Source organism: Protopterus annectens, chromosome 14.part0 (genome assembly GCF_019279795.1).
Source record: "Protopterus annectens isolate FY-2018-M chromosome 14.part0, PAN1.0, whole genome shotgun sequence".
NCBI lineage: Eukaryota > Metazoa > Chordata > Ceratodontiformes > Protopteridae > Protopterus > Protopterus annectens.
The window spans coordinates 926419381-926443123 of NC_056748.1; the positions used below are offsets into that span (position 1 = coordinate 926419381).

The 23743-nt window shown below is 40.2% G+C and overlaps 1 protein-coding gene across 1 annotated transcript in view; it reads right to left on the reverse strand.

Moving 5' to 3' along the window:
* LOC122789348 (glutamine--fructose-6-phosphate aminotransferase [isomerizing] 1-like) overlaps positions 1-23743 on the reverse strand; it is a gene marked incomplete in the record, with an annotated part of 1275423 nt that overhangs the window by 53458 nt on the left and 1198222 nt on the right. The window contains 1 exon segment of the mRNA XM_044056728.1: positions 5814-5975. Coding sequence (XP_043912663.1) covers positions 5814-5975 — 162 coding nt within the window.

A 23743-nucleotide genomic window follows, 5' to 3' on the forward strand; every position in this document is an offset into this window, starting at 1 on the left:
GGGGGTGGCAAGAGCCTTGGCCAGTATCCTGAATTCCAGGGGTGACAGGTGCAAGCCATCTCTGGCGAAGCATCATGGCTTGTCGAGCATGTCATCCCAAGCAGACAGACACTGGATCCTCTTTGAATGACACCAGAAGTGCTTTCTCATGGCTATGCCTGAACCCACCATTCTTGTCGCTGCTTTGGCTGCGTGGCCACTTTGTCTCGTACTCCATCAGCCACTGCTCCTGAGAGGGTATCTGAAAGCTCTTTGATTAGATCCCTCTGAAACCTAGTAAAATGTGCCATGTAGTTCAAGGGTCTGAGAGCAAAGGTTGATGAAGTGTAAACGTGCTTCCCAAACCTATCCATCATCCTAGACTCCTTGTTAGGAGGATGGGTAGTTGGATTTTCCTCAGCAAGTTCCTTCTTGGCGAATGCTACTATCACCATGGCATCCACGGGTATCCTTTTGGACCAGTACTGCTCTTCTTTTGGGGTGGAAAGGATCCTGTCAGGTCTCTTGGGGATTGGCTCGATGGAATCAGGCATCTTCCATACCCACTGGGCGATTAGTTTAATAATCCAGGAGGTAGGGGGTTCGGCAAGGTATACAGACTCCGAGGAAAGTTGGATCGAAGACCGGCCACCCCTCTGTTTCATGACCTCTAGGATGTCCCTAAAGGAAACCTCATCAGGGGGTGACCTGGGGTGAATCTTCCCCTTCATCAAAGTCAGTATCTTCGGTGTATGACTCTTCTGGGGAGTCTAAGTGCTTCCTCTTGCACTTTTTCTTTGCAGGTACTTCCTCAGGGGGATGTTCCGGGTAAATGCCTGGAGAGGAAGCCACTAAGGAGGGTATTAGGAGAGACTGATGGGGGCTCCAGTCAAGGGGAAGGCCTTCTCCATGATTTGGAAAGTGCCCCCCCCCCCCATCGACAGATGGGAGCCTAGAAATAGACTCCTTCAGAACCGAGGTCCCACCCTGCGATCCCTGAAACTGAAGCCTGGGTCAATCCTACAAAGGCCGAAGCACCGAGGGGCATGGAAAGCTCCAAAACAAATGAAGTCGATCCATGTACCCCAGAACCAGCCATGGAGTCTTGACCCTGGGAAGTCTCTGGTGCAGAAAGTCTGGAGATGCTCAAGGTGATCTTCAGTTCTGGAGAAGAGGCTGCTACCAGAACCGAGACAGTTATAGCTGGGAATGTCAGAACCGTGAGCTCCAATGACTCAACTGGTGTTGGTGGAGGAAGAACTGCTGAAATTGAGCTGGTTCCAGGTGCCAGCCTGGCTAGGAACCAAAGGCAATCCCCTTGCCATAAGGAGCTGACCCCACCAGTCTCATAACATCTGATTCAGAGAGGCTCTTAGTGGATTGAAACAAGGCAGTCAAAGGAGACCTTTGTGGTCTTGGATCGAGGAAGGGGCTTGGTGGTCTGTCCTTGAATCAGTCAATAAATGTTGACTATATTGATCTTGAAACTGCAATTATTTTAGGCTGCTCCTGCACTGAGAAATCTTTTGGTGCTGGGACAGTAGAACTCGGTTCCATAGTTTTTGTAGGTACCAATTCTTTTTTTACCATTCGGTGTCAAGGAACTTTTCAACACCAAAGGTTGTTTTGATAATTTTGTAGGCAGTTCTGAGGAACGAGGAACTGAGGAAGGTCTCTTTTTTAAAGAAGAGGACAACAAAGAAGAACTGGCTTCTGTTTTGGACCCAAAAATGGCCTCTCTGAAATCTCCTTTTAGCAAATCTTTAAGGATAAGTTTGTTTCTCCATTCAGTGAGTGTCCTAGCGGAGAACCTGTGGTATATAGAGCAATCTTCTTGTAAATTAACCTTCCCTAAACAATACACACACCACAAATCCCTATCCAAATTGGGCACTTTTCCAATAACATTTCTGGCACCTTTTAAATCTGGAGGTGCCCTTAGAAGATTTAGCTGTGGATTCAGACTTTTTAGCCATCCTAGAACTACACACACAGAAAGGGATAGTAGCACCAACGGCAGTAAGAGACAGCAAAAACAAAGATACATGCACGCACATTAAAGAAGGAATAAAAGGAGCAGGTAGAAAGAAAGATACTATCAAAAGAAAACAGCCAACAAGAAGAAAAAATATATTTTTTAAAGAAAAAGCTTACTTAAAAATCCAAAGCTTGAGAGCAGTAGTACGTATTTGACACAGGAGTGACAAACGAGATCTGGGGTAATTTAGAGAGGAGCATTATGGGTAGGAGCCTAGCTTGAGAGTTTGGAAGGTATGAGTTGAAGTAAATGGCAGTCTGTTCAGAGGCTCAGATGCAAATTCCCACTGTCAAGGATAATGTGAAGATTGACAGCATCAGACCAAATGCTTGAGAGTATGCATGAATCACATCTGGGTACAGTGAAGGGCAAAGAGAAAGCAAAAGCTATCATATTTTGTCTGGGTATGGCAACTCAAACAGAACAAGCAGAATAGTGTGTGTGGAGGGTTTGGGTTACTGGCTATGCCTGTAATAGTCTGGAGACTGCTTACTACTTACCTATGAACCACCTACAGTGCATACTGTGACAAAAATCCTAAACACAAAGTAACAGAATACTCGGTCCCAGATCATCCATGGAGCTGACAGAGTACAGATTTGTTCCAATTCAGAAAAGCTATTTATCTCAGATGTGCATGTTACTTCAAGTTCTCTGAAATAATCAACCTGACAGGCACAAATAGTACAAGTGTGATTAGTACATTAAAGTCTATACACTTTAGACAGGGGAGACGTGATATTCTCACAGCTGACAATGGTTCTCAGTATACATACCAAGGACTCAGAATATTTGTGCATGAATAGGAAATGAAACACATGCCAATCAGTCTACTACATTCACATTTCAATGGAAAACTATTCAAATGGTAAAATACCTCATGAGAAAGTAAAACTGTTACCTTGCATTTCTGTAACTGCAAGGACTCAATCTCTCACCAACATAATTGCTGATGTGGACAGAATTGAAAACCAGACTGCCTACTTCAACAGTGTGGCTGAGGTCTGAAAATCAAGTCACAGTGAAATAAATGTTGGAAAGCAATCAGCAGATACAGAAAGACGTGCAACTATTCTATGCACCTCTGGGTTACTCATACTTAAAGTATAAGGGCTGGAAACCTCATGGAAATGCATGGCTAGCCTTTGAAAGATCCTCACTGATCAATACTTTACTAAGGGCCTATGAGAACTGCAGATGACCAAAGGATGTAAAGACCACAAGTGTATTATTTATTTATTTAACATTGTTTACCAGGCTAGTCCAGCTGGGGCAAAAAGTGCTCATTATCAGTAGAGGCCTAGGAAGAAAAGCTCCACAATCACAATCTTTCATCATTCAATTACAGGTATTTTAAATCACAAAGTATCAAGACTATAAAACACAGGAGTGAAAAAATGTTGTAATGAGAAAAACACAGAGCATGTTTCACAGTAGAGTGCAATGAAAAACAATAGCATGAGTTGCAGAAAATACATGAGGAAAAACATCAGTCATATTATTTGGCACACTGATTAGTATGTGAGACCCAAGACAACGCTAATAGGGTATGTTAAAAGAGATACTGAAGCGGGGAAAATAGGTGATGTCTTAGTATAAGAGAGGGTGTTCATATTAAGATTATGGTATGAAGTAAGGCATGGATTACTCTAAGGATCAGTATTCACAACAGCACGCAGGACAATATTCAGATAATATCTGCATTAAGTGCAGTAGAACTATGTGGTCATAGCAAGCTTTAAGTGTTCTGAATATGTGGATTTACACTAAAAGGCTACATAACAGACAAGAGGTAAAGAGTAGTATAGTAGAAGGAAAAGGAGAACAAGAGTGATGCAGGGGCAACTCAGAGTGAGAAATAGAGGAGAAAAGGAAAAGGTGTTATACTAGAAACAAGTACAACAAAAGGAGGAGATGGTCTTACAAAGGCAGAGGGGCTGTGAAACAACGAAAACAGAACTGATAAGTAGGCGGCTACAGATGTTCTAAGTAACAGCAAGTAGAAGCAGGGGTTAACAGGCCAACTACTTACATCTATCAACACTATCCTGCCACCACAAGACTCATAAGTGGACTTATAGCCACTATTCCACCTATGCTTAATCATTCCCGGGTTTTGCAGCCATCCTAGGAAAGCAGCACATTCTTACAAAGGCTATACTAACAGCACTACTGGCACTCACAGATTAATCTGGATTTAAAAAGTATTTCCACTGAACTTGTTAGAAACCACAAATGCAAAATGTTGTTCTCCATGATAAAGAATGGAACCTAAATTTTTAAATGTGGATATACGCTATAGAATGTGGCCGCTAGCTTTATAATGAAATGGTATCTGAAGATGCCCTAGAAAACATGAAAAGAAGCTGGCCATAGGAGAAGACAATGGATGTCCATCTCTACTTTCTGCAAGCTGGGTGTTTTTGCCAACACTGCTACTGATATGCTCTACGGGGCAGAAACGATTGAATGGCCAACTCTTATTGCAGAGAAAAGGATAAACCACTAGGGTTACAGTGACTGTCTTACAATGAAAATGCAGGGCCCTAATCATTAAAAAATACTGTTGTCTGGATGACAAGCATGCTGTGGCTGGTCTAACACCCTGTAATGGGATATGAAAAATCATAAAATGTAGTAGTGGTTCAGACTGTTGGTAGGTTTTGCAGAACAAGAACATGAATAGCACTACTAGACATACAAGCTCGCACAGGTGAAAAACAGAATAAAATGGAGCAGCTGCCTAGAAACTGTGATGGGTGAATCTCTGGGACATCAACTCTACAGCACAGGGGAACAGACCCATGTAAGCAGATATAATGAATCATAACTACTGGAGGAAACATACCTGATACCTGTAGCCTACATTGGGGGAGTTAAAAAAAAAAAAAATAAGATAACTAGCAGCGTGGGGGCTGGGTCTGTGGGTTCTGTCAACAGTACATAGTGGGCTAGTTTAATGGCACCCCATAAACCAGACTCTAACAGGTAACTACTATGTGACAAATGTATCCAGTCTGTTAAGACTGAAACAATTAACAACTCACAATCAAAATTAGTACTAAACAATTTAATTTCTTTGCCAAAATGCACACAAAATACACTCAAAGAAACTGGCTTTTTCTGGTCTACAGTTTTGGATATGTCAGACAATCTATACATGATATGGATCTGAACATACTTTATAGAATATATGTTCTGAAAATTATACTATTTACTTTTGTATTTTTAGTAAATGTCAGTGGTATGAGGTTTGATGAACTTGTGATCAACAGAATAAGACTTACTGAAAGTTCTATCTATTGCGCATCATATAACCCTCAGGAGGTCCTCCCTTCTGGCTGATGTACCTGTTGGTGAACTGCACAATCTTCACAGAACTTTGATCAATAAACAGGTACACTGATTAGTTGCAGGCAGTTTACACAAGATTATATAACAGTAGGGATATGGAAGATTTGTTGCATTACTGTGCAATCTTAAAAAGTTAGTATAAATACCAATATTGGGTATTTGGGGCTGCAGGTAGGCTTGTCCCATGCAAAAACACAATTTGCTGTATTTTACTGTGGATTCACTAAGTGCACTATCAATGGAATGGGACTCAATGACAGTTTCAGAAGACCCTTATCATATGACTTCTACCATACAATCCTACTTTTTGCAACATATCTGTTTTTAAATAAAAAGGTCATGAATGAATAGGAATATCTATGGGCCTTCTAACTTACCTGCCAATGAATAACTTAAAAACAAAGTGTAAACCATTACACTAACAGTGTAGGCCACTACTTACATTATAGCCTCGAAGAACTGCGAGGTGAAAAGCAAGGAGCTGTAATGGGATGACACTTAGTATACCCTGCAAACAGTCAACAGTGTGCGGCACTTTTATTGCACGATAGGCATTCTTTTCAGACTCATGGTCTTCTTTGTCACATATTACGATAGGTCTCCCCTAAATGAAAAACAAAACAGACATACTTAATTGCAGGTCTGCTTACATATAGAAATAAATTATGATTCAGTAATACAAAAAAATCACAAGCTATGTTTGGTTTACAAAAATGCAACAGCGGTGACCAAAAGCTCTGGTCACTGGCAATATAATTCAGCTCATTATGCATCAGCCAAAAGCTGATGCATAGTGTCTCACTTAATATCCTGCACTACACTATTTCACAAATGCAGTAACATATATGTGGTACATTAAATATGTGGTACAGAGCAGTATCTATTTATCCAGTGTACAGACAAGAACTGGAACTTCAGCACAAGTGAAATATCTTCATCCCTCCTATCCACTGCACAAACTGCTCAATAACTTATTTTATTACTTTTTAATTTGTTTATCATGGTAAGGCATTAATCAAAAATTATCAATTTCAGGCCCAGTCCAGGCTGCCGAGAAAGCAGTTAAACAATAAAATATGAACAGAATAAGATAGACGAAGGTTTTGAATAATATGCATGAATCTGAAGCACAAGTATGATCAGAGCTTGACAATACACATTTATATAAATAAATACACATTTATATAAATAAATACACATTTATATAAACAAACACAAACAGAGAAAGCGCAGGGAGAGAGAGAGAATATGTTAGAAGAGGGAAAAGAAAGAAGACAAGAAATGTGGATAACAGGAGCTGAGGTACGTAGATGTTAAAAACAAAAATGAGACATATGTCTACATATATAGAACTGTGACGCCAACTGCAAGATGAATGTGCTAGAATGAGGATGGATGTTAGTGAAAAGGAGGGATGTTAAACAGGTTCATAGGTTGGTACTTGGCTATCGGCCCTAGGGCCTATACAAGCCTAGCCATAAGAATTCCCTGGCTATTTCTTCCCACACTATTTCCTTCCCCGGACCCCTGTCTAGCAGGGAGACAGACGTGATCCCCGTCACGTCAAATCACAAAATAAAGGATGGGGCAGGAGACAAGAATAATTTTAGACATCAGTGAGGTGGCTAAGGACACAAAACGTTGTACAATACAGATAAGTAATGTGCAAGTACTGAACACAATCTCTATTTAAAATTCTAATAACTTTACAGAAAACTAAACTACTGACTGGATTTTGAAATTTTACTTTTAGCAATTTTGCAAGACAGTGTAATACTTCTGTACAAATGGATAAGAAAAAATACAATCTGTATTCAGAGCATATGTATCAATTTTTAACTTATGCAGGATGTGACTCTCAACATAGACGTTTTCTTATTTAAGACAGAAAACAACAGTTTTAGTAACTTCTACATGTTCTTTGAGTAATGCTAAGAGAGCCCAAAGAGCAGAAACAGTCACATACAATTCTCACACAATATATACAGTGCTATCTCTTACTTCCAGTTTAAAGTGAAACAATAATGCAGGTATTTTGAAACTAATGCAACAGAAGCTGAAAAAGATCAAGCAGTCAGTACCTCTTCACAAAGAAAAGCATCCCCTAGAGTCTTGTCATTAATATTACGGCTAATGCACTCTAATACAAGCGATCACTTGACTGGTTGTGGTAAAAGTCATATGCGAGCATTAGTACTTAGGATCAATAATTAAATGGCACTTTAAGACATTGAAGTGCTGACAATTTCAGTTACTAGATTATATCTTGGTAAGTTGAAAAACCTGGAATGTCTTCTGAGAAAGAAAACTTCTGGAAACACAAACATTATTTTAATCATTTAATGCTTCTACACAGAAAAATGTTTTACTTCCTTTGAGATTTCATCTGCTTTTGCTACAAAAGTGTTTTGTGCCAGTCACTTTCCTAAAGCATCACAGTGATTTCAAAAGTAGTCAGCATGAAGTGAGAAACATTTAATGAATAAATCATCACATGCAACAGACAGAAAACATTTTTGCGGACAGACTCAAACCTTTCCTGCTACAAGTAAATGGTCTTTCGGTTTTGGGTGCTTATTAGCCGATATCTATTGCACTTACCAGACAAAAAAAAAAAAAATCCCAGGATTACAGCAGCAATGGAAGAAACATTTTTACATGAAACTGTTGCACCACATTTCTCAGGCAGACAAAACCTAACCATTACTTATAATGTTAAATAAGCAAATAATTTATAATCATAAAGACAGCAGTCAAACTTCTTAGCATTCTCTTAAATAATCAGCAGTACAGCAGTGTTCCAGTCATGTACAGGGACAGCTCACATCTGTGACTCGCAAGACCCAGGTTTGTTTACAAAATCAGGTACTAGAAGACTAGTATGTGGAAGAGAAAAAAAGCTACTCCTTCTCCCACATGAATAGCTGCATTTTCTGCCTACCTAGCTAAGATCCCCTAGTAGAGGCTGCCCACTCCACTTTTGTCGAATACATGATAGGGTGAGCTGTTTCCGTACACACTAGCAAATGTGAACACCACCACCACCACTAATATTATGGCATACCATGTGCAGATTGTAGGAGTAAAACAGGCACACAGAAAAAAGCCTCTCTGTTCTCAGGATGGCACCAACACCCAGATAACAGTGTTAGTGAGCCATCAGTGTGATGGAGGAATAAAAACCAAAAGCCCCTAATGCAACTAGGGACAGTTATTCTTAAATACCACAAGACAGGTCTGTGGCACTCTCGCCTATTTTACAAGAGGACAAACTACATTTATGGTAATTTTGTCACACATTTTACATGCATCTCTTGTAGGGCTGAAGTACTGTATTTAACTGGAGTGCTGATGTCATCTCCTGGGAACTTTTCTTTTAGATTTAAATTAATGTATTTAATACCGCATACTTTGGAAACTATCTAACTAGACATTTTTAATTGAAGACATGGGCTGTTAACCCTTTCAGCCATGACTTGAGTACACTACACAGCTAAGCTAACAATTCCAGCTATTTACATTATCCTTACGTGCAGCACCTGAAAAGTAGCACACAGTGTAGCTTATAATTTCAAGTATATAAATGTAGTAACAATACACAATAATTAAGTATAGGGTGGTTATGCATAATGGTTACCAATGGTATCTCACAAAACTTTGCACCCCATTTCAGTTCCTTGATATGATGCCATCTGCATGTACTCCCTATGTTTGTGCTCATTTTGACTTAAGTTTCTACTTTCCTCTCTCATCCCAGAGATATGGCCATATTCAATTGTGTATGTGTATACCTATATCTATGTCTCTCTCTCTCTCTCTCTCTATATATATATATATATATATATATATATATATATATATATATATATATATCTGTGTGTGTACATATACATACACACACAATTCAAACGGTGCCCGGTCTTAAGCAGGGAAAAACACCTATGCAGGTAATACATCATCAATAATATACATGGAGCAAGGAAGCATTGTTGGTAAAACATAACAGTATCTATTCATAAAACTGATTTTAGCCTGAAATTCCCCAAAATATCACACCTGTTTCCCATATATATAGGGCAAATGCTTTCCTCTTCTTAGAGGCAGGAGGTCACATCAGTGAAAATAAAAGAACTCGGCTGTACAGCTGTTCCTCCCAGACAGTGCAACTCTTTTACAGAAAATACAAGGCAGTGAATATCCTTTATTATACCATGACCCCCCATTCATATTCCAAAACGTGCACACTGATTGGCCAGCGTGCCCATTGTAAATCGAGTTATACTAATGGAAAAAGGTCCGGTCGCCCGGACTTTTTTCCATTAGTATAACTCTTTAAACACTGTCGCTATGTTAAATGGGTTTAACATAGCGAGACAGCTTTAAAATAAGCAAAGGAGATCTCCGTTGCTTATTTTAAAGCTGTCTCGCTATGCTAAACCCATTTAACATAGCGAGACAGGTTTTAAAAACAAAGCAACGGAGAAAGCAAGATCTCTGTTGCTTTTTTTTTTACTGTTTCGCTATGTTAAATGGGTTTAAAATAACAAGACAGTTTTAAAATAAGCAACGGACATCTCCGTTGCTTATTTTAAAGCTGTCTTGCTATGTTAAACCCATTTAACATAGCAAAACAGTTAAAAAAAAAAGCAACGGAGATCTTGCTTTCTCCGTTGCTTTTGCCCGCAGCTCTGATGTACTGCGCAGGCGCGCAGTACGTCAGAACTGCCGCGGATGCCAGACGTCTGCGGAAGGGCAGTAAACAGGCATTATACTATGCCATTATTTAAGAAAAGTAATAGTTTCTTTTCTTAAATAATGTCATGGTATAATAGCAATAACCCACGCCTGGGTGTGGGTAATGCTGTATTTACCCACGGTTGGCTCCCAGGCGTGGGTTATTGCTATAACAGCTACCGTAAACACAGAAAAATGCAGACCTACTTTACAAAATAAACAAAGATGTATCCCTTTTAGCAACTACAGGATTTCTGTTGTTTTCATTTCTTACTAAGAATAAAAACATGAAGCCCATATTCTCTGTGACTACTCAAACACCATCCTATTCATGTGGACTATCACACTGCTTACTTTGTTGCTTTTTAGTTTTTTTCTCTTTTGCAAACATTTTCTTCCAGACACCATCTCATTCGTGTACAGTAAAAATGAAGCAATCTTTAAGATCTGCACCAAGGGCAGTAGGTATATGTGCAATTTACTTCAAAAACAACAGACATTATTTCACCATTTCTACTACCAAAGCTGCTTGTCATTAAAGTAATAACCATTCCATGCTATGAATCACTTCCTTAGCAGTCTGAATGAAGAGTCTATTTATGGGCAAAGTTAGAAGCTATTACAAAAAACAGTAGTATTTTGGAAGAGAATTGTTTTGTGAAATCTGCCACACAAACTAAAACTCTAAGCAGATCCAGACAAAGGCACTTTGTGTCATGGACATCATACAAGAGATGGTTCATTGCAGCTGTGCCACAAATGCAGTATGCTGTGAATCTAAGAAAAAGCTATCAGGATTAATAGACCGACAATGGTCCCGTACACGGCTGATGTGCTTCTACTCATTAGTGTGTGTCAAAACAATAACACTGTCCAAGAACCTTGGTGTAAACATTTTAAGTAGCTTCTTGAAACAAATCACAACATTTAGGAATATCTATACCTCCAGCATGGTTCTGCTGGAAAGTTTGATCATCAATGTTTGTTAGAGACTGCACAAAAATGTATTCTTATAATATTCTCAACTCTTCTTCTCCTCAGTGTAAAGCAGGTATCTCTGTGACACCAGATGCCTTAAAAGGGTGCCAACGCATTTTTAAGAGATTCTGCAAATTTTCAGGAAGGTGCTACTTAAACTTTGTTGGAGCTACTTTGTGAGAATAAATGTGCCAATCTAGACACAAAAAGTGAAGACTTGTTCTCCAAACATAACATGATTAGACTTCATATTTGACAATAATACCTCTCAACTGTACAGATTTTCACAGAATGTCCAGATTTTTACCTCATATTTTTGGTCCATTTTTCATAAAATTGTGGTTTTCTGGCAAATTAGTGGCAAATCATTAAAGACTGAAGTTAGAAAATAATGACATTTGAGTTTCAGACTTCATACAATTCAGAAAATCTAAGCAAATACAAAACCTGTTATTCTATCAACTTCCCAAGTTTGTAAGGGCAATATTTAAAAAATATCCCATTTTTGGGCCTTTGTCCAGATTTCTTGCTATGAGAGGTTGAGAGCTATGTGTGACATTGTAAGATTCACTTTGATTGTACAGTTAATACCAAATCAACTATGATAGGTTCATAGGCAAGTACCAGGCTAGCTGAAATTTGTGGGTCATTTTAAGCCTAGCCAATATCCCTTTTGGTTGTCAAATTAACCTATCACATTTGACTTACCTTACCCATCCCATGGCTGATAATTACAAATTACCCCGTGAAAAAATCATAAACAATTTGAGTAGACCCACGCATGGTTAAACCATTTAGGAGTTGTAGTCACAGGGTAAATGCCATTTCCCATTCACAGATCTAAGTTGGACCTAAATATTGGCAAGGATAAACCTTGTTTTACATGGATGGGGAGTCTGTTCAAGAGCAGTGGTACCCCCTGCAAGATACACCTGTCCTTCCAAACTGTTCTGGTGATGCTGCAGAACGAGTTTAGATCCATAAACAGAGTACATCTGATGCTATTGGAATTGCTGATGTACAATCAATCAATCAATCAATTAATCAGTAGTGGTTCAGAGTACGTCTTGTATGCCACAGGTCACATCTTAACAGTCTGTAGGAGTATAGTGACAGGGCTTCGAGTTGGACCATGTAATATTGTTTAGGCCTTGCATCCTTTTAGTTAGATATCTCTGTGGGCATTCCAGTTGTTGCATGTGTATCTGGACAGATACATGCCAAAGTGGGCATTATATACAGTGACTGGCCTAATGAGGGCTGAGTAAAGGGGGATGATGACATCCCTAAATCTAGACACAATCCCTTTGTTTATAAGCTGTGCAATATAGAAGGATGTTCTTATGGCAATGGACAGATGTTGGCCAAACGTTAGGTTACTAGCCACATAATTTTCCAAATCCTGAACAACTGGATCAACTGTTAGAGGCATAGTGTCAATTTGGTAGTTTCCTGGGGTAGATGACTTCCCAAGGAATACAATAACGCATACTTTGGCACCAGTTACTTATCTGGGACAAGCCTGACTACTCCTATCTTGCAGTCATCTGCAAACAGTCAGCCACACCCACTTTGGTCTCAGCTTTTACTTCAGAGAAGTAGATGCCAAACAGAAGAGGTCCCATCATATAAATCTGGGGGACTCCACTGCTGATTGGTCTCTTTCAGGAGGCAACTTCCCCTATTTTGATCTCCTGCATCCTAACTGTGATGCAGTTGGCAACATCTTGCTCAACTATGTATTCACTCTAAGACAGCCTACAAATTTTATTTATTTATATTTGTTGATCGGGAGTGTCCGACTGGATGTAGGTCCATTTTCAGCGGAGGCCCGGGGAGAAAAGCTCCACAGTTAAAATAAACAGACAGTAGTTACATTGGATTACATAGCGATTAACAATTTACATAGCAATTACGTACAACATATTTACAGATGAAGAACATAGTACATCAGTAGACAACTAGAATCTTTATCTGTGAAGTACATAACAGACATTAACAAATGTTACAATAAGAACTTCCTGCTGTATAATTAGTACTAGGCTTATGAGCATCTGAGCTTGCTATAATCAAGGTAGTTAGTGGAGTGGAAAGAAAGGTAGTTGTTGGATAGGGTGGGTGATATTAGAGTAAGAGTTGCAAGGGCATAGCCAGCATGTTTTTAGGTGCGCTTTTAGTAAAGTTTTGAAGTGGGTGCATGATGGCATGGAGGTAACTGTGGGTGGGAGGGAGTTCCATAATTTAGCTATGGTGCAAGAGAATAGTGCTTCACCAGCAGAGTTATTGGCTTTAGTGATCTGCAAGTGATTTTTGTTGCTGGATCTTAGGGGTCTGGTGGTGCGATAGGGTTGGAGTAGATTCTGGAGGGACGGGACATTTAGTGGATGGTTTATTAGTTTGTGGATGAGTGAGAGTTGATACCACTGAAGGAGGTGAGGGAGTTCAAGCCAGCCCAGTTCAGCAAGTGAGAGACAGTGGTGACTACGGTAGGATGCCCCTGTGGCGAATTTGGCGATTTTGTTGTAGCAGGTCTCTAGCTTGTTTAGATCGCTTTGCCTTAGGTTGGTATATATTGGAGAGGCATAAAGTAGGGTGGAGATAAGGTGGGAATTTGCTATTGAAATCTTTGCTCCTTTGGTGAGAAATTGCTTATTTCTGTAGAACGCTCCTATTTTTTGTGGACTTTTTTTATGGTCATGGATATGTGAATGTCAAATTTTAGTTTATTGTCCATTTCCACTCCTAGTAATTTGGTGTGTTCAGTTGGGTATATAGTGGTGTTGTCTTTTGCTGTGATGTTAAAGTGAGAGTTGTTTTGAGTATGTTTGGTAGGTTGGAAGATGAGTAGTTTAGTTTTCTTTGGGCTGAGTATTAATTGGGCATCGGATAACAAAGTTTCAACAGATGAAAAGGCTTCCTGTGTGACTTTTTGCAGTTTGGGTAGGGACTGGGCTGAGCAGATGATGGTTGAGTCATCTGCATATTGTATGAGTGTGCCATGTTTGGTGGCAGAGGCTAGATTATTGGTGAAAACAGAGAAGAGTAGGGGTCCAAGGATGGATCCTTGGGGAACCCCTATGGAGACAGGTAGTTGGGGAGATATGTCATTCTGCCATACAATGGATTGTTGGCAGTCAGACAGGTAACTCTGAAACCAGTTGGTGACTAATTGTGAGAAGGATAGGTTATTGAGGACAGAGATAAGTTGTTTGTATGGGACCATGTCAAATGCTTTAGATAGGTCTAGGAAAGTAGCAGAGGAGAGATAGCCATTGTTTTTATGCTGAAGGATAGTGTTAGTAAAGGAGAGTAAGGCAGTGGTGGTGCTATGGTTTAGTCGGAAACCATGCTGAGTATTGGAAAGGAGGTTGTTAGTAAGGAGGTAGTCTGAGACCTGAGAGTGTATGCATCTCTCTAGTATTTTGGAGAGTGGAGAGACAATAGCTATGGGGCGGTAATTAGTTCTGTGGAGGGTCCGCCTTTGTGGGGGGGGAATTATATGTGATACTTTCCACAGTGTGGGAATGTAACTTTCTGACAGAGATCGGTAAATCAAGATGGATACTGGGTAGGCCAGAGCATCAGCTGCGATTTGTAGATATTCACTTGGGAGGTTGTCTGCTGCTAATATTGTGGGCTTAAGTTTAGTTAAGAGTTTTTTTTTACGTTGGAGGTAGGTACAGGAGAAAAAGAGAAGGCAGTGGGGAGATTACTAGTTGAAGGTGTGGGTTGAAGGGGCGGGGGGTTGTGTTGTTTAGCTAGTGATAGTATGGTTTGTGTGAAGTGTGTGTTGACTGAGGTAGCAACATTTTCTGAGGAGTGAGGAATGTTAGGAGGAGGGGTACTGACTTTACCTGGGTGGAGGATGGAGTTTATGGAGGACCAGAATTGTTTGGGGCTGTGTTGGAAGGAGTCTAGGGCAGACTGGTAGTATTGGAATTTGTCCTGTTTTATTAGCTTTTTGACTCTATTGCATAGTTCTAGGAATTTCTGTCTAGTTGAGGGGGTTTTGGTTTTGCGCCAGTGCTCCCAGGCTTTATCCCGGTTTTTCATTTCTGACTTAGTGGTTTTCTGTAGCCATGGGGAGGGTTGTGCTTTGATTCTGGAAAGACTTATGGGGGCATGGTAATTAAGGATGCTCAGGAAGGTAGTATTTAAAAAACTACATCAGAATCAAGCTTCCTCCACCATGCAAAGAGTTATAAACAGTTTTTACAGGTCTAATAAAATATACATTGTCATCCACGAGATACGCCACAGCTCTGGACACTGAAGAAAATTGTAAGCGTTAATAGTCACAATGATAAAATAAGCGTAATTTCAGCTCCGACAATTTTTTATTGTGCACAGTTAGCGCTTTCACCTCTAGGGCTTCTTCAGACTTAGTAAAACAATTAAATATCCAGCCTTAAATTCATTGTCATCATCAAAATTCATTACATCATATCCTGTTAACATATATTAAAAAACATATATACAAGCTTATCAAAATAATAAATACATATAGATATGTATCTAAGAGCATATAAAAAATCTCTGTACAAAAATCTATATATTAAAAAATCATATATAAAAAATATATATGTAAATATATATATATATATATATATATATATATATATATATATATATATATATATGGAATGTGTATGAAAGTGGAACTATAAATACCTACAAATGTATTTAAAATTTATATCATATATTACTTAAAAATGTTTTAGGCTGATAATATTAAATCTATTCATGTTAAAAATTCACTTAATCTTTTATTTATTTAGAAACTTGCAACCTTCAATCTGATTTTAATACCAATCATTTAAAGCACAACATAAAGCATTAAATTAGTCATGAAGTTATATCAGATATACTGTGTCACATACTGGCTCATTAGCCTACCTCTCAACATCTAGAATCGGAGACAAAGGAGGCAAAAGGAATGAGGGGACAAATTTTAAATAGTATTCGAATTTACTTAAAAAGTTACCAGAACAAAAAGTTTTGCATCAACATGCATTTTCTAAACAAAAAGTAAGAAACTCTAATGCCTAGCATTACTGACTGCCTGTAATCCTTACTGATTTACCAGAAAATCAAACATTTTACAAAGGACATGGAAAAAATATGAGTCAACATCAGGAACAGTTGAGAGGTATTCATGACTGGTATCTCTTTTACCCATAAAACATATGACCTTCTAATACAATATAATTTTGAACAGAGGGCTTGACTGACAACATTAGAATTCTATGTTCCTAACGTATTCATGGGTACTACAGTACTGCTTGCCTGAAGGAAGCTGTAACTGCACTTAACTGATTACTTACTTTGATGTTGGTTTAAGCTTTTTCTATTTTTTCACAAAAGTCTAACCACATAGGAAAAGTGGAGCAAACTTGTTTTTTGAAATAACAGTGTAGACTGTGGAGCAGTAAGCTTAACTTTAAATCAGTATTTTCTACTTCCATGTTCTGGCTAGGCTACTGACTTTCAGACATCTGCATTTGCTCATTTCCCTCCTTGTGACCCATATGTCTTACATATACGTTGTGTGTGTTCGTTGGATTGGTACTTGCTGCTGACTGCATACACTACAGCACCTACTGTGTCTGCATTCTTAGCATACAGTGAGCAACTTAAATGTATGCATGGTTGTAGTGCTAACTTCATGGTGCATACCTTACCTGTTTATGTAATGGATGGATGTCTGCCACTTCACATTGTGATTGCTGTTGGCAGAATTGTAACATTCTGCATTGTTTAGGTTATGCTCTTATTGCACATCAATTTAGGTGCACAGTTACAGGGGTTAGAGGCTTACAGACACAGTACAGGGTTTGATTCTCACCTTAGGAAGCATGGCTAAGCTTAAAAAAAGCCCCATCAGACTGAGGTGGGTGACATCCTGTGTAGCCAGTGATTATAATTCTGATCTGTAACTCTACAGTGTAAAGTTCATATGGGAGTGGCAGGGCTTGGCTATTACCCAAACAGTACTGCACATTTGTCATACACCCACAAGGAAGACTCCCCTTTGTATATTAACCGGTAGAAGTGATGTGGTGTATATCACATACTGTTGGTTCTGACACAACCATAAATATTGGCAGAGCAGTTGTATGGGATTCACTGTCTGTCACACATCCATACTGTAATAATTTTCTTATATGCATGCCTAAAGGAATAACAGCATTACTTGCGTCACATATGTAAGTAATGCTGTTCATATCAAATGTTTGCTTCTCTGTAAACTGTTTTTTTTTTGGAGCTTTTCTCCTCGGGTCTTCACTGAAGATGGGTCACAAGCCCAGCTGGACCAACCTGGTTAACAAATCTCAATAAATAAATAAAATAAACATATGAACAATTCCTTCTTCACTAAACAAGTTATTTTCATCATATTTTACTGTTGTTCACCTTTTTTCATTTCTTTGTGCCACTGTCATTCCAGTGAAGGAATCTATATAGGTCCCTGCTGCTACTACATAATTTTCAGAACTATAACAAAATACTTTTTGCAAAGGTCACATCAAGTTTGCAATAAGACAGAGGTCAAATCAGATGCATCTACGGTAAACATAGACTTAACAAAATAGTGGCAAAATGCTTGGCAAAACATAACCAGTGCATCAGGTCCCAGTCGGTTGAAGTGTTCCTACCTCACCTCCCCCTGAAAGGCTTGTAAAAGCATATAGGGCAATTCCGGGAATAACAAGTAGGGAAGACTTTCACCCACCACAGGAACTTGTTTTAATAAGGTCAGTATCCACTAAAATACCTTGCCACCTGTAAACCTAACAAACTGGGTCCAAAAAAGCACTGGTGAATGTCCCCATAACTCCCGCTTGTAATCTGTTTATGCTGATAAGCATTAGGTTGGAAGGGTTAGACTTTCCTGTAGCCTTCTTTCTACCCCAATTAAGGTAAAAACAGTGTGCCTTCTACTGTTCAACAGATGAGTGTAGTGTGCTCTGCACCTCCAAACAGTGCATTTCTCAAAACTAAGTGAAACAAGCGTGCTACAAAAGGGAATTGGAAAACGGGCTCTCTGTATTGTAAATTGAGAAGCAGGCAAGTAACTGTGTAGTGTTTAACAGTAGGGCCTAGGAACAGAGTATTGGCCTTATAAAAAGAAACAAAAAAGCATGCTTGTAACTCATTTAACAGTAGGGCTTAGGAACAGAGTATTGGGCATATAAAAAGAAAAAAAAGTGTGCTTGTAACTCATACCTGCACATGCTGCCTCTAGGCATCTGCTTTACTGGTTTAGCCCCACTTCTCTCACTCCACGCCCCACCCTGCCCCCATATCCCACTGGTTTAGCCCCGCTCCGAACCTCACCCTGGCCCCATATCCCACCCGTCCCCGGCAGTACTACGTTTATAGTAATGCTGCACACCCCCTTAATCAGCATACATGCTCCTAGAACCCAGCAAACTCCTAGCACAATAATACACCCTCTATCCACTCCACTATCCATATTAACCCACCCATAGCTATTCTATTCTCGCTAATCTTTTATCCACCACATACACTCAGAACAGACCCTACCCTAGTAATTTACTATGACTACAGCTAAAACACTAATGCTGCTACCCTTAGTATCCCTGCTATTCATTCTTTATCACTTAAGCTCCTATGAATATGTACAGCATCTTGAAATCCAATACCCAAACTCTCAAACAGACACCAACCCAGCATTTAATAAGTTTATCCACCACATAACAACGCCATCTCCTAATCCCCCCCCCCACAATTACCATCACCTGACTAAATACCTCTACATTAGCTTAAAAACCAAAAGCTACAAAAAACAAATTACGACTCATAAGCAACTTAAAAAGTAATCTTATGAAGGATGGAGACATCCACCCAACCCACAACAGTAGACCCAAGCACACCATCTAATAACCCAATGTGTACTACCCAAATTAACAGACTTCCAAACTCATTTCTGGTCTGTTGTCTCAACATCAGAAGCCTAAACAACAAGATCCATAGCCAACAGAAGGAAGAAACTGTTGCAAAAGAGAGTAAAATCCCATGAGTGGAGGGGCTCCCAGGTCAGCCTCAATAAGAAGCTGAGATCCCTTATAAGATCCTCCAAAGCTAGCTATGAAAACAAAACGCCACTAAATCCAAGGACAACCAGAAAGCATTATATAGCTATGTCTAGAATCTAGATGGCAACACCCAGATCTGCTTTGAGTTACAGCACAAAAGCACGAAAATTACAGAACCAACTGATATTGCCAACATCCTGGCAGATTGGTTCAGTGCTAACTTTACCCCCCTCACACCCCCTAAAGCACCCATATCTATACAGGAAGAATGCAGAGTCCCTGTAATCACAATTTAGCAGGTAAAAGCTGCACTCTCTAAAGCCAAAAACACAGCATCCATGGGACAGGACAACATCCCAGGCTGCGTTTTACATGAACTTCAGAACGAACTGGCTCCCTACTTAAGCACCATGTTCAATAATAGCCTTGCATCAGGCTTTGTACCCACTGAATGGTGCACAGCAACAGTTATCACACTCCACAAAGGGGGAGCCACCACTGATCCGGGAACCATCTACCTATTAGCCTGACGAGCCTGGTCTGTAAGACCATGGAATTCATAAACAAAGACATTGGTAACCTCCAAACTCTGGCTCCCACCCAGTTCGGGTTTGTGAAAGGCAGATCATGCCTCCTGAACCTGATCAACTTCTTTGAGGCAGTCACCAAAGCCGTCGAGGCTTTCGACACCATCCCCCATTCTGGAATTATAGCTAAACTCACTAAACTAGGTATAAATCCCTACATCACAAGATGGGTTGCCAACTAGCTCACTGACAGAACCCACACTGTAAAAGTTGCAGACTCCAAATCTGACCTCAAAGCAGTGACAAGTGGAGTACCACAAGGTTCCGTCCTGGGACCTCTCCTGTTTGGTATCTACTTCTCTGAAGCACAGGCTAACACAGAAGGCCTCTGGCTAACGAAGTTTGCAGGTGACTGCAAACTAGGAGCTATAGTCAAGTCCCCAAATGATGTGGACATCCTACAGAAGGGCCTCACTGAGACAGATGTCTAGTGTCAGAGCCATGGCCTTAAGTTCAATGTCAAAAAGTGCAGTGTCATCCCCTTTGGTAAAAACTCTGTACCCATGAACTACAACATAGGCAGCAATCTACTTAACACCGAATGTGTGATAAGAGACCTTGGGACCCAGGTGGACAGTAGTCTCTCCTTTGACAGTCACATCGCCACAGTAGTCAGGAAGTCCTTCTACATAGCACACCTCATCATAAAAGGGTTCTCATCCAGGAAAAAAGAGGTCATTGTTCCCTTCTACTCCTCACTCATTAGATTCATTACAGAGTACAACGCCCCTTTTGGAATGTACCTCACAAGACATCTGCAGCAGCTGGAAAGGCCACAGGAGTACCTCACAAATTGGATTACTGGCCTCAAACAAATACCCTACACTGACCGCCTCAAAAAACTCCAGCTTTACTCCGTAGCATATCGCCTACTCCGTGGTGATCACTGCCTAACATATAAAGCTATGTCAAACCCAGAGCTGTTGGACATTCTTCACCTAAAGAAATCCCAATCCCTCCGAGCTACATGCTCTAGGGACCTAAACCTTGTCACCACAATAAACAGGACATGTTGGAGGGATAGATTCCTGTCCCAGAGACTTCCTATACTCTGGAACAAGCTACCCATCTATGTCAAGCAAAGTTCTTCATTAGCACTCTTCAAGAAAAATCTTGAAGTGTGGATGGGAAATAGGAAATACACCCCGGGGATCAATTCTGTGTCTCTGCTCGACAGTGGCACAGGAAAATAACTTTCTTGGGTGGCGTAAGCCATGGAACCTTGCTGGCTAGGCTTACATAGGCCCTTGGGCCGATAGCCTAGTACCTGTTGGTAGGTACCTATGAATCTACACTGACTCTTAGCTGTTCACTCCCCTGATATCCTCTGCCTCTCAGAAACCTGGCTAAAACCAATAACCAAAGATAATGAAATACCACCCCCCCCCCCGCCACCACACACGCAGTGCAACATCCTTAGACGGGACCGGATCTCCAGGAAAGGTGGATGGGTAGCTATACTGTACAAGTCTAACCTAACAATAACAACTGACACCCAGCAGCTACCCCAGTTTGGCAATGCAGAAATTCTCATCACCAAACTAATAATAAACAAAAACAAATGCAGATACATTGTCTGCATTTTATATTCCACCTGGCAAGAATGATAATACTCTAGAAAATATCCTACATTGGCTAGCTTCTAACTATCCCCAGGAAACCATTGTCTTGGGGGACTTTAACATTGACTGGAACACCTGTTCCTCTGAAACTCCCTCCACCCATTTAAACCTCCACGGGTTTACTCAGATCATTGCCACCCCCCCACCAGATTTAGCAAAAATAGAGTCAAAGATAGTATCCTTGATTGGATACTTATTAACAACCACTCCCAAAAGTACAAGTCAGGTACATTACCCGATGATATAAGTGATCATTGCCTTACCTATATTACTAGGCTCAAAGCCAACATTCCCAACCAGCCCACATACAAAACTATAAGAAACGTCAGGAACTTTAACCTTGACAACTTCCAAAATGAACTCAAAGCCTGTAATTGGAATATCTTGAAATGACTCCCATTACAAGAAGCAGTTGAGTACTTCAGTACCAGATTACTGGCTATCCCTTAACCACCACGCTCCTACCCGTACCATCCGTTTAAAAGCCACAGTTGCACCGTGGCTATCTAAAGAAACAGAAAACAAAATTAAACTAAGAAGCAAAGCCTGGGCCAGGTGGCATGTTACCAAAGCCCCTATGGACCAAGTAAGATACCGGCAGCTAAGGAATCAGACCAAAAAATCTGTCATTCTAGACAAAAAAAAAAAATCACTACGCGCTCCTACAACAAAAATATCAGCTCAAAAGTTCTGGGCTGGTATTAACAATCTTCTCCACCCAGGCTGTTCCGCTACTTCTACCCCATCAGCTGCCCATGATAAATCCCCTGTAGAAACTGCAAACAGCTTCAACTCCTTCTTTACTGAAACTATCCAGTGTCTAGCTACCCATCCCACAAACACCAGCTCTGGCACATCTAGCCCTGATCCACCCAGCACCCAACCCACCTTTACCTTTTAAACCGTACCTACCAACCTGATCTGCACCTTACTCAAAAAGCTAAAACCTACTTCACTAGCTGCAGACCACCTCCCAGCTGAATATCTTCAAAAAGCAACTGATGCCATAGCACTTCCCATTTCCATTCTGATCGACAGATCCATCTCAGAGGGATCCATCCGAGCAATATGGAAAATATCACGTTATACCTCTCCATAAAGGAGGAAGTTCCACAGAATTATCTAACTTTAGACCTATAGCCATTCTTTCACCACTAGTTAAAATCATGGATGGATGCATACACAAACAAATTATGCACTTTCTTATTCAAAACGGAAAGCTCGCCGACTCTCGGCATGGCTTTAGGCCATTCCACAGTACCACCACGGCTCTTTGATCTTTCTCTAATGTCATCAAACTTAATTGTAACAACAACAAACTATCTTCAGCACTCTTCCTAGAGCTCTCAAAAGCTTTCGATATGGTCAACCATCAGCTACTGCTCAATACCCTACATACCCTACAAACCATCGGTTTAGACCAACACGCAATACAATGGTTTCACTCCTACCTAAATGGTAGACAGCAGGCTGTCTTATGGCAGAGGAAGCTGTCATCCCAACTTCCTCTAACCCTATGTGTCCCACAAGGGTCCATACTAGATCCCCCTTATTTTCTCTATCTTTATCAATGATCTGCACACCAACATCCCAGGAGCCACCTGCATTTAATATGCAGATGACTCAATGCTAATATGCTCCGCCTCCTCTCCTACACAACTTCTAATGCTCACTCAGACCACTTTTAGCACAGCAGAAACATGGCTAGCTAATCACCGCCTGCTTCTAAATCCTAACAAAACCAAGCTACTACTTTTCTCCCCTAACTGTAGAATTTCTCCTTCTTTTTCAACATCAAATCTAGCAATGACACCAATATCTCCCCTGATGACCATACAAAGCTTCTAGGTGTAATAATAGACAACAACCTTAAATTTGATAAACATGTAAATCACACTACTAAGTCCGTCAACAAAAAACTTGGCTCCCTATACAGAGCCAAACCTTTCCTCACCCCCCAGCTAGGGTAGCTATTGCAAGATCACACCTCCTCTCTACCTTTATGTATGCCTCCCCTGTACTCACCAACCTATCCAAAACAGATCTCAACAAATTATCAGGATGTTACAATCACATAGCCAGATTCACTACTGGCATGGCTTTTAGGACCCACCATTGCCAGAACCTCAAAGCATTGGGATGGCTAGAGTATCCTACCCTTCTACAGTTCAACCAGCTTATAGTAGCACATAAAATACTCCCATCAACCTGATAACACCCCTGCCCTCAAAAATATTCTCACCCCTCATAGTGCACACAGGCCATTATGCTCAGCTGATAAACTAATAATACTGACCCAAAAATCCAACAACTCTGCAGGCGATGCTATATTTGCTAACTCAACCGGTAAAATCTAGAATCTTCTCCCTACTACCACTACCAAGGAAACCT